Raw genomic sequence first — 11,349 nt, forward strand, 5'->3', positions numbered from 1 at the left:
GTATACTCGCACAAGCAGACGTTTCACTAGCATTCTTCCCAACAATATCTTTTTGTTTTGGTGTTTTTGAACTTGCACTATCTTCTCTTTGTTTAAGCTGGTAAATTGATCATTTAATCTCTCTTATGGATTTTTATTATGTTAAATTTTATGAATAAATATTATTTTTAAAAAATTTCTAATCCACAAATATGGTTCTAGGCCAAAAAAAAAAAAAAAACTTCCTTTTGCAAATTCTTTTTGAAATAATATTGGAATTGTGGCTGATACTGAATATGTTATCCCTTCTCTCATTCTGTGTAATCAACTGTCGGCCCAACCGTCTATCTCCCCTCTCCAACTGTCACTGCTGACAGGATAAGCATGGAGCTCTCACTCCTCTACCATCCACTTAAGCCCGCCACCTTCTTCCACCACTCTTTCTCGGCCGCAGGTGCCATCTGCGTCCCTGTTTTCTTGCTTCGCTGCCGGGATTGGATTACTGATATCTTGTGATTTCGACTGGGCAGGAAACAGACGCTCCCGCAGTAATGCTTCATTCTTGAAATGCCGCTGCTTGCTGTCGTCTGCACATGGTACTGCTGAAAACTTTACTTTGCAGGGCGAGGGAAGGAGGGCATTGATGGGCTGTCTCCTTGCAGCAGGTTAGCGAGTCACACGAGGGTTTTTTTTTTTGTTGATTTTACTGTGGAATAGTGGTTTTTGGGTTTTGACAAAAAAGATTCATACTTTTCGGGTGTGAAAAAAGGCGTAAAACTCTGAAAGTTCTCTATTTTTCTTCATGATCTTTTATATATGATTTATTTGCTATCTGCTCGCTTTCCAAGATTAAAGATTTAATTTTCGTAGCTTACATAAATCACTAAAGAAGCTCTTTTAATGTTTCTAGTAAGTGTTCGATCTTTGGGAGGATGAAGAGGTGCATTTGGTCAAAATATGGTCAGAGACTCAAAAAATAGGCATGTAGGTACATTATCAGAGGATTTGTGGTTTTAAGCTGTATATTTAATATCTTTGGGAAGTTTGCGGTCTATATTTTTAGAGGATATTAGCTTACTTCCGGTATCGAAAGGGAACCATATCATATGTAAATAACTGGAGTTTGGTGTGAATTTTGGCTGTAAATTATTGGATTCTGATGGAGGGAAATACCATATTTTGATTTACATTTTCTCCCATTATGACTTCCGTTATTGCAAGGGGTATGCATTTAGGCAAATGCATCTTTATTTCCAAATATTATACTATCAAACTTTCTTCCTTTTAAGCTCGATCTCGAATCAAGCAAGTTTCGTGTAATTTGAGAGCTCGAGCTTGACAACTTGCAAGCTAGATTTTTTGAGCATCAATACTGCTGGAGTTTGACTATAAATACTATTTAGAGTTTTTTAAAAGTTGTCAAAATATGTAGTTTATGATAAAATTAAATATTAAATAGTAATTTAAATCATGATAATTAAAAATGAAAAAATTATTAATTGTGGTCGAGTATTAGACGAGTACTCGGACCTTGACTCGAGACCATGCTCAAGCGACTCGAGCTTTATTTGAGTTTGGGCAAAGCCAAGCTTGACTCAAGCTATGACCAAGCCACTTTCAAAATAGTTGCTAGCGGCTCAACTACTTCACAACCCTATTCTTGTTTTTTGTTTTACTTGAAAATGTGGCAATCTCCTGGCTTAGAAGATGTTTAGTATAATATAGTTTGAGCGGGCTTTTTCAAATCCACAGTGTCTGGTGGAATATCATTCTCTAATATTATTCACTAAGAAGTTCCTACATTTGTTATAATTGATTAGCTGCTGGAGTTTCTATCTGTGAAACAGCTGGGGCTGTGAGCACGAGCAGAAGGGCGGTAGGATTTTTCTTAAAAACATTTATCTTGATGAATATACTCTGTAGAATCTGTACTTACAACCTCTGGATTTTATTTTCTTGATGCAGCTGAAAGGAGCCAAAACCCCTGAAAGCGAATTTACAACCCTCCCAAATGGTCTAAAGTTAGCATCTAATCATAAATGCCCCCATTTTTACTTATACTTTTTTCATTCTTCGTTTTAGCGACTTGAACTATCTTAAATGTAGCTGATATGCAAAATCCAAATTTCTATACTAGGATTCAACTGTGTATTACTTCTGATATTGCCTCTTTATTTGATCCTTTTTTTACATTACAACCGTGTGTGAGATTGTACTGTTTTTGTGACTGGTCGCTGGAACCTTGTCTGATCTGTAGTCATGCACGTGTTTCATTTGAACCAGGCTACACCAGTGGAAACTCATGTTATAATCATTGAAGTGATTTATATTGCTTTTATCATTTAGTGATTTTTTTTGTTTATTTTTTGAAGGGCGTGCATGTTTGAAGTTCTGATATATAGATGTTTTATTTTAGGTACTACGACTTGAAGATCGGCGGAGGACTTAAAGCTGTGAAGGGCTCTCGGGTTGCAGTATGGCTGTGGCACAGTTGTAAATTTAATGTCTAAGTATATTGCTTTAAATATTTCTATAACGTGTCACTCATAAAAAATTCACTGGCTTTGAAAGGTTCCTTCTACACCAATTTATTTGCAGCATTCTCTAGTCTAATAACTATGGTGTGACTATTGATTGCCTGAGACTCTAAATGCTAGTCGTCTACATGTGAAAAATGGATAAAATAGACGATGGCCACCTTCGGACATAATTTCATCATCTTAGACAACCAGGCTGGACTGAGATTAAAAATGGAAAGAAATATAAAGTTATTTTTAGTTCAATCTTGTTTATTGTGATTATGCCTCACATATCTTTGCATCTTGCTTTGTGGCATAAAATCTTCCAGAAAAGTTTGGTGATTTGTACATATTCTTTTTCCATACGTTTTGGCCAAAAAATTCTGCAAATGCTGTATTTGATATTTGAATAAACTATTTCAAAGTACTGAATGCATTTTTTTAGGTCCACTACGTAGCAAAGTGGAAAGGCATCACGTTTATGACGAGTAGACAAGGTCTCGGTGTTGGTGGTGGAACGGTAAGATTGAAATGATTTTGTAAATTCATGTACGTGTTTGACTCGCCTATGCTGTAAATAAGTTGAGAATTTACCACAAAAAATCGAACAGTTATTTCTGCATTGTTTCTTGATATTGGTTTTGCAGTCTTCGTCTTCTTACCTAATCCAAATCTTGCTCTTTTATGTAAATATGAAATGTTGAGTTTTAGCACACAGAAAGATAAACGCAATACTAACATGTATTCCTTTCTGGTTTGGATATAGCCTTATGGATTCGACATTGGCCAATCTGAGAGGGGGGCAGTTCTGAAAGGATTAGACTTAGGAGTGGAAGGCATGCGTGTGGGAGGCCAGGTTAGTGAATCTATAACATGCTGCTTCCTTAAATCACTTACTGAAGAGAACGAATAAATCTGAATTTTCATTTTCTCATGAAGTACAAGTGGAAACTGTATTAATGCTAAGCACGATCAATGCACGCCGTTCTTACACCTAAACTCCATCAGATTCACTGTATTTGAAGCCTTGAAAATCTTGAATAAAAATAACCGTTTTTCTTACACCTGAACTCCATCAGATTCACTGTATTTGAAGCCTTTAAAATCTTGAATAAAAATAACTGTTTTTTGCAGCGATTGCTAATAGTACCTCCTGAGCTAGCTTATGGGAGCAAAGGGGTACAAGAAATTCCCCCCAATGCAACAATTGAGGTAAGAAGACGTATTTTTCATCTGATATATAATGTTTTTCTGCTAGCTACATAGCATCTGTATATCTCACTTCCTGAATTTTTTTCGAAAATCTTGATATTCGGCTCGCAGCTTGACGTTGAACTATTAGCCATAAAGCAAAGTCCATTCGGGTATGTAACAGTCCCCGAGGGCGTTCTTCATTTGCTTTCATCCTTTATTTTCATCATCATATTTATTAAGTTTGGATTCGTGTTATCTAGGCAGCCAGTAAATATAGTTAGTTTTCTTCGTTCTCTTTTTGTGCAGGTCTCCTGTTAAAATTGTTGAAGGATAACTGAAACGTGTTTCTTTGTAAGTGATTGTCGTTTCGTGCACGTGGAAGTCTACGACTGTAACTTGTGCAACATTTTGATCTTGCTTTGAAATTTTTTCCTTACTTTTTAGCACGGAGGAAATGTATCCGTACGAGGATACCACCTTTTCTTTTTCTTTTTTTATTGTGTTTTTCCAAAATATTTATCAATATAAAACTTTGTATGCTGGTCGTAAACTTTGACCAGTCAATTCATATGAGTCATTGTATATCCAATATTCTTCCATGCAAAGCTAAATTTCTAAATTTCAAGATATCCCGAATGAACTGTCTCTAAGGTAACATTCATGTTTTATGATCCTTTGTCTAATTTTAAGGTAATGGTGGTGTGCTTTGATGGAATCATAATATATATGCAAATCGCGGCAATAGAAATAAAGCAACAAATATAGGAGCATGTGCAAATATTCTAAATTTTGTGCTACAAACCCTGAAATGTAAAATTGTATGAAAGTTCAGTTTCACCTGATAAGTACTCAGACTCTCAAACAATCTATCCTAAAGCATTGTGTTCCTACGGCGGTTTTTTAATCCTCAACTATCAAAAGTCTTGCTCATACAGAGCTCGGGTTCAAGAATAATGGCTCTCATCCTAAGCCGAGAAGTGAATTCAGTATTGTTATCATTTTCAGTTTACGGCAACTTCAGCAGCAAGATAATTTGGGTGCATTGCATCTTGATTTGACATTTTGGTCTTTGAGAGTTCAAGCACCTCGACTGCCTCTTCCACCTTTGCCGCCAGCGATTCTGGTGATTCCAATAAAAGTAGTATTTCTGAGTTATCCATCTCCAAAAGCATTCCAGTTATTTTTGCAGCTAAGGCAGGCTGCAAGAAAATGCAAATTAGCTGTTAAGTCATACCACTAGTGTTACCTCGAAACAAAATAGAGATATGAACATTAGATTATAGAACATACAAAACTGGTCAGTGACAAATAACGAAAGGAAAAATGTGGTTAAAACTTTCACCTTATGCTGACCAACAAGTGGGTAAAGGCGTTCTCCAAGCATCTGCTTCTGCTGTTCTGGAGGAGCTGCAGCAAGCAAACTGCTTAGCATATCCGACCCCACCACATTGGGTCCAGTAGCAGTTAGAAGAGGCTGAACATGAGGTGATCCCTTGTTCGCCTCATGTGAAATTCCAGTTGTAGTACGCTGTAAAGAAGAATATCAGTACGACTAAGGAAATAATTTTTCTTGTAATTTTTTAGGTACACCATACAGTGGCCATAGATTGTGAGTCACTCCAGCCTATGATAATTAAAAAACCAGGATACAACTTGCATTTATTGCTTTGCAATTTTTTCCTGACTGAAATCCTCTTTCGGTGATGTTTCTACAGCAAGTATTAAATCTACCTGCTCTTTTGTATTATGAGATTCACTCCTATCCTTACCCTCTCTTTTTCTTGTGCTTTATTGTTTAGAAAGATGCTTTATTATGAGATTCACTCCTATCCTTACCCTCTCTTTTTCTTGTGCTTTATTGTTTAGAAAGATGCTTTGTTTTAGTTAGCGGAAGATTTTCTCTGCTCGAGCTTTCAGTTTTGTGTTCCTTTCTTATCTGACTAATATGCAAACAATTTCAAATTTTCGACACCAATGGCTTCCATATTGTCAAAGATAAGGTAGTAACTTCAAGTCCAATTAAATATCGTTGAACATTTATTTGCAAGTTGAAACAAAATACAACTCTAACTCATGTTTCAAAGATGACTACCCAGTTTTCTTTGAGGTCATGTTGAACAGAAACATATGGAAACTGTTCTTTAAAGTAAGATACTCGACTACCTGGAATTCTTTAGGGTCGTGTTGAACATAAATATTTCTAAGGACTTGTCTATTGGGTGATATAACTTTCCAAGATTTATAAGCTACTCTTTATTAGTTTCGATAATCGATACGAGACATCTGTAACATTGCCGACCCTTTTAGAAGCCGACGTTCGCGGCGGTCCACATTAGACGGTTTTCACACATTTTTAAGTATTAAGTGCATACATTATGTACCTTAGTCCAGCCTATAATTTTTTTTATCAACGCTCATACGATGGTAGCATTTTTCAGGTTGTCTCTTAGTTATGTCGACCATCAATGAGAGCACCAATGTTAGGCTTATAAACTCAAGAAAAGAAACAATAAGCATTCATCAATATGTTCTTAAGAAGGAAATAAGATGAAAATTTCAGTCGGCACAAAACCAATAAAGTAAGGTTAAAATATAGGAGGTGGTCTTATCGAATATCTGTTATACTGTAGAAGCAGATCACAAGTAAAATATACCTGCTGATTGCTTGAATCTTTGGGTGAAGTCACATAATGAGCTGCAAACGTCTGACCACCAACTAATGGCATCGTATGCCCGTTCATTCTCCCCCTGTTTTGTCTCAGATATCTTGGATTATTAGGAACCTATATTATAAAAAAATAAAGAAAGAAGCAGATATGAGATGATATCTGAATTTAAGGTTTGCTAATTGTTCTCCACTGCTTGTAGAATGCAGCATAATAACCAAGCTCATAGTGATTGATAAATCAACCATTTGTAACTAAGTTCTAAAAGTTAGATGCAATAAAACCGACCATGGGAACTGTAGATGGTGGAGCAACAGGTCTAGAAGGGTTTGACCGAGTGTTAGCTCTCCACCCTGGCCTGATGCCCAGAGGCTGATACATCAGACCAGAACCTGCTGAAATTTGTGAGACAACACCAGGACCTGGATAATAAAATGGAGCATATCCACCATGAATAACTGCAGATGGTCCTGTTAACCCTGCCATACGTTGGGCATATTGTAGTTGTAACTGTGCTTGTCTTTCCTCTTTTCTCTGAGCAGGTGCAACGTATAATGGCTTGCGATGCAACATAAGCCCTGCAAATCATTAATAACCACGTACTTCAGAAAAAGGATATCTTAAATAATTGATAGTGAAAATATCTAAATAGAAATTGGCATTCCTACAACGGAACATTAATTCCGCAAAATCAAGGTTTCACGCAATGCAAATATGTGGAAGACAGAGTTATACGTCCTGGAATTGTCAAAATAAATCCAAGATATTGAAAATATATGCATAGGAATAAACAAATAAATTAACACAAGGATTTCTGAGCCCGTTTGAAGCTGCTTCTTGAAAATCTGTTCACCTGGCTTCCTACTAATACAGCAATTACTTGAGAAGTCTTAATATCCTTGAAATCTAAGCACTGGCGTGATGATTGAAAATAAAACCTATGCCAAGAGATGGCGGGGCAGACAACAGTGATAATCAACAAGTACACTCAAATGCCCTGAGATTTCTGAATGTATGGAAAGAAAAATTCTACACACCCAAGCATCATTAAAGGACCGGACGTTAGATAGAGAGATGTGTTCAAAAAGACTGAAGCATGAGTTGTTCTTTTTTATCAACAAGATTTATCAGCATAAAATATTCTATGCTACATTTTTTGTTTACTAAACTGTTGGACCATGAAATCAATCTTCCCTAATAACATATACATATGTTTTGTCCATTTCTATACACTAAATCATCTTGTATTTCCTTTGTGGTGAAAAAATTGTAAAATTAGTGGCTGGCTGGATTCTGTAACATAGATTACGGTTTTCATAAGTAGAAGAAATGAAATACTCATGTGTATCAATATCTTGTGAAGCAGTTAAAAAATGCCTACTTAGAACCAGATTTACTGCACGACAATATAAGCTGCAGTCACACTAACCATGAAATGAGTTCACAGCTTTATTAGCCTCCTCTGGTGTAGAGAAGCAAACAAATCCAAATCCCTTGCTCAACCCTTTATCATCTCGCATAAGCTTCGCTGAAGTAATTGTTCCGCAGTGACTAAAATGTTCCCTCAGCTCATCATCACTAACGTCGTAGTCAATATTCTTCACGTACACATTGGAACCCTGCAATCTGAAGTTTAAAGGAAATTCATGCAGAAAAAGTAAATAATAGCCTTCACTTGCGGAAATAATGTCTCCCAAACCTGGTATTTCAAGATTTGCTCCTTCCGTTTCTCCTCGAACTGACGGCGCAACATTTCAGCCCGTTCTGATTTTTTTTGTGCCCGAGCAACGTATATCAATTTTGACCCTACTCAATGCATAAACTTTGAGAGTTTTGAAAGATAAAAATGTCGTACATATGTTTAATTTGGTAGTAAGTTCAGGACTTTACCAAGTTGTGATCCATTTAAAGCTTCCACTGCACGTTTAGCATCATCCGGATTCTCAAAGTTGGCGAATCCAAAACCTTTTGATTCCCCACTCTCATCTTTTGAAATGGCAACGCTTACAATTTTTCCAAATTCAGAGAACTTGTCCTTGACGACATCTTCTGAGAGATGTGTATCCAAATTCTTGATGTACAGATTTGTATACTTGGCTTCATGACTAGGGATAGCTCGGTCAGCCTTCTTAATGAACTTACCTACATACCTATGAAAGAAAAAAGTGCTTCTGATTATGAAGAAAGATTTGGTGGCAGAGAAATTATCATAAAAATCCATAAGATGAGAACGGGGGCAGAATATTGCAGAATCATGCATACATCTGTTTCCCACCAATTATGGAGTCATTGAGTGCCTCGATGGCGGAATTTGCATCATTTTCAGATTCCATCTGAACAAATCCATATCCTTTGCTCTTTCCATCATCAGATGTGACAACTTTACAGGACAAAACATTACCAAACTTTTGAAACATTTCTTTAATCTTTATGCTATCCATTGATTCACTCAAATTCTGCAGTAAAAGCACAAAATTAGATTGCTGCGGTAACAAGTGAATCATGAAACAAGATTGAGATATCTCAGTTAACCAACAACAGAACAGTATTTCATATGCTCAAAATCAGAGTGAACCAGGAAACAAGATAGAGATCTCTCAGTAAACCAACAACATTCATTGAAAATTGAAAAATGTGACTTACCTTGACAAAGACATTTCCAATCCCACTTCTTCTTGCATCTGAATCACGATGCGACCACATGACTCTCACCACCTTCCCATTCAACATGGAGTGATTTTTCACCTCAACAGCACGATTGGCTAACAAAGCACAAAAGTATTTTTCAAAATCCAGATAAAAATCCACTCCCCGTTATCAGACTCCAAAACAAATCAGCTTACGACACAAATGAAAATACTTTGCATCAGATCGTTACGATTATCATCCAACGCTCATTATAACAACACAGAACAAATCTATCCGGTTCGATTACAAGTAAGCAGTCAAACTCTACCACAGCATTGACAAAAAAACGAAGCCAACTTTAATCACGGACAAAAATTCGAACCCACATCCCGATCCATCTCCACAAGCATAAACGTCAAAATGCACATAGATCGGAAAACTCTACCGTCTTGAGGAGCGATGAAGTTGACGTAACCATAACAGAGGGAGCGACCAGTTGATGAGTCTCTGCAGACCCGAACCGATGCGAGGCTCTTGAACTCCGAGAAGGCATCGAACAGAATACCGTCCGTCACATCTGGATGCAAATCCCCGACGTACAGAGAAACCGGCGTTGCCGATAAGGTCGGTGCAACCGCCATGAATGCAACGATCGAGAACTGGAGAACTAGCTAGAGAGAGGAAAAAAGGCGTTATGGAAAGGAGATTATCGAAGAAATTAGTTTTCCAAATGGGGAAAATGGGATAAAAGGAATTTTGGAGAGAAAAGTGTGCGAGAGTGTGAAGGGATGGGATGGGATTTTGCATGAACGCGGGAGTTTTGTGGCGTTTCGCGAAGCGAATACCAGAAATGGTAAGCTTCAGAGGAGATTTCCCCACGCTCCGCAGAGACGCGTCGTTTCACTCTCTCGGCTAAATACTCGATTTATATGTTCTCGGTGTCCAATCCAAATATATTATATTATATTTTTATTATTTTTAATCCGATTTATTAAATATTTTTATCAAGCTTATATTTACAAAGTAAAACGGTATATTGTTAATTAGATTATTTATATATCGTAAAATTATGTAAAAAAAATCAAATTAGAAAATCAAAGGTATTTTGGTTCTCATAATAATACAAGACATATACGTAATTATTATATGTATTTTATCACTTTTAAATATTCAAAGCTAAAACGGTATATTGCTAATTAGATTATGTATATTTTATAAAATTATAAAAAAATAAAATTAAAATATCAAAGGTATTCTAGCAATAACACATAAAAAAACTTAATAAGAGATTAAAGATTTGTTTTTTAAAAAATTTTATAGATTGTTAATTTAATTTATCTCATGTCAAGTAGTTTGTTTTCACAAAAACTCATTGAGATAATTTCACAAGTCAATTTTGTGATAAATATCACCAACTCGATCAGACCTATTAAAAATTTAAAATATCACTTTTGATGTTTAAAATATTGTTTTTCATTGCAAAATTATCATTTTTGTTATTTATGTTATGGAGAAATATTCTATATATACACTGATTTGATTGAAAAAAACTTTTTTTTATGTTTACAAGTATATTGTAATATACGTTAATTTGTGTAAAAATATTATTTTTATGTCAAAAATATTATTTTTAACTATAAATATAAATCGAGTTAACTAATTTCATAAATATAAATCTTTGATATTGTTAGCACAAAAAACCTATTCATTATTATTTTTTTCTTTGAACTTGTCAAGTAGTTTTTGTTGCAACTATAGCTAGTGAAACCGAAATGATCAAACTTTTAGTAAAGATGTTTTCGTAAATATCCGGGCTTGTTTTTAAAATTTGATAGATTTGGATATGAAATGTTTTTTTATGTATTTATTTTATTTCATGCATGATTTTGTTTCTATAATTTGCATTGTAAGGTATATCTATTGTAATTCGTTTTCTTACAAAATGATGTCATATTTTTATAATATTTCAACAAAATATTGTTTATTTCAATTAAATATAGAAATGACCACTTTTCAAATAATTTAGTTGTTTTTTTTAGTAATCGATTTGTTTGTTTCATGGAAAAAAAAATCAATCTAATCAATGCTTCTTGTTCAATTATATCGGAAATCGAACGGCCATCTATATAAAAAGGAAATTCGAGATATCTTGATTTTCAATTTAGTCCACTCATAAATAGAACGTAAATTTTTAGTACATATGATAGGATAAACATGTTATATATAATATAAGGATAAATAAGATGTAGGATATTATATTTAATGTTTTGTATGATTTTAATAAGAGTGATTAAATTTATATATTAGATTGTAATGACAAAAGTAACATTATCATAATAAATTTTATAATTTCAAAGTTATTG

At 35.0% G+C, this 11,349-nt stretch overlaps 2 protein-coding genes across 2 annotated transcripts; one reads left to right on the forward strand and one right to left on the reverse strand.

Moving 5' to 3' along the window:
* Window positions 1-247: 247 nt before the first annotated feature.
* Window positions 248-4,262, forward strand: LOC140971204 (peptidyl-prolyl cis-trans isomerase FKBP16-4, chloroplastic). Its single transcript, XM_073433339.1, has 10 exons — window positions 248-433; window positions 510-644; window positions 1,800-1,855; window positions 1,945-2,000; window positions 2,396-2,453; window positions 2,944-3,018; window positions 3,265-3,354; window positions 3,633-3,710; window positions 3,822-3,862; window positions 3,999-4,262. The coding sequence occupies exons 1-10, from the start codon at window positions 364-366 to the stop codon at window positions 4,024-4,026; spliced, it is 687 nt and encodes a 228-aa protein (XP_073289440.1). The 5' UTR covers window positions 248-363; the 3' UTR covers window positions 4,027-4,262.
* Window positions 4,263-4,676: 414 nt separating this feature from the next.
* LOC140971205 (polyadenylate-binding protein 7-like) lies at window positions 4,677-9,792 on the reverse strand. Its single transcript, XM_073433340.1, has 10 exons — window positions 9,432-9,792; window positions 9,002-9,120; window positions 8,621-8,814; window positions 8,249-8,508; window positions 8,058-8,164; window positions 7,788-7,977; window positions 6,647-6,936; window positions 6,347-6,475; window positions 5,035-5,220; window positions 4,677-4,891 (listed from the first exon to the last, which is right to left on the reverse strand). The coding sequence occupies exons 1-10, from the start codon at window positions 9,625-9,627 to the stop codon at window positions 4,694-4,696; spliced, it is 1,869 nt and encodes a 622-aa protein (XP_073289441.1). The 5' UTR covers window positions 9,628-9,792; the 3' UTR covers window positions 4,677-4,693.
* Between the last annotated feature and the right edge of the window lie 1,557 nt (window positions 9,793-11,349).

Source organism: Primulina huaijiensis, chromosome 2, assembly GCF_012295235.1.
Source record: "Primulina huaijiensis isolate GDHJ02 chromosome 2, ASM1229523v2, whole genome shotgun sequence".
In the NCBI taxonomy this organism is placed as follows: Eukaryota; Viridiplantae; Streptophyta; class Magnoliopsida; order Lamiales; family Gesneriaceae; genus Primulina; species Primulina huaijiensis.

Coding starts and splice junctions, on each gene's coding strand:
- LOC140971205 (XM_073433340.1), bottom strand. CDS start 9,627: ATGGCGGTTGCACCGACCTTATCGGCAACGCCGGTTTCTCTGTACGTC. Junction 8,165..8,248: donor TTTAAATGGATCACAACTTG/GTAAAGTCCTGA, acceptor TGCATTGAGTAG/GGTCAAAATTGATATACGTT. Junction 7,978..8,057: donor AGCAAATCTTGAAATACCAG/GTTTGGGAGACA, acceptor TTCAGATTGCAG/GGTTCCAATGTGTACGTGAA.
- LOC140971204 (XM_073433339.1), top strand. CDS start 364: ATGGAGCTCTCACTCCTCTACCATCCACTTAAGCCCGCCACCTTCTTC. Junction 2,454..2,943: donor TGAAGGGCTCTCGGGTTGCA/GTATGGCTGTGG, acceptor GCATTTTTTTAG/GTCCACTACGTAGCAAAGTG. Junction 3,711..3,821: donor CCCCCAATGCAACAATTGAG/GTAAGAAGACGT, acceptor TTCGGCTCGCAG/CTTGACGTTGAACTATTAGC.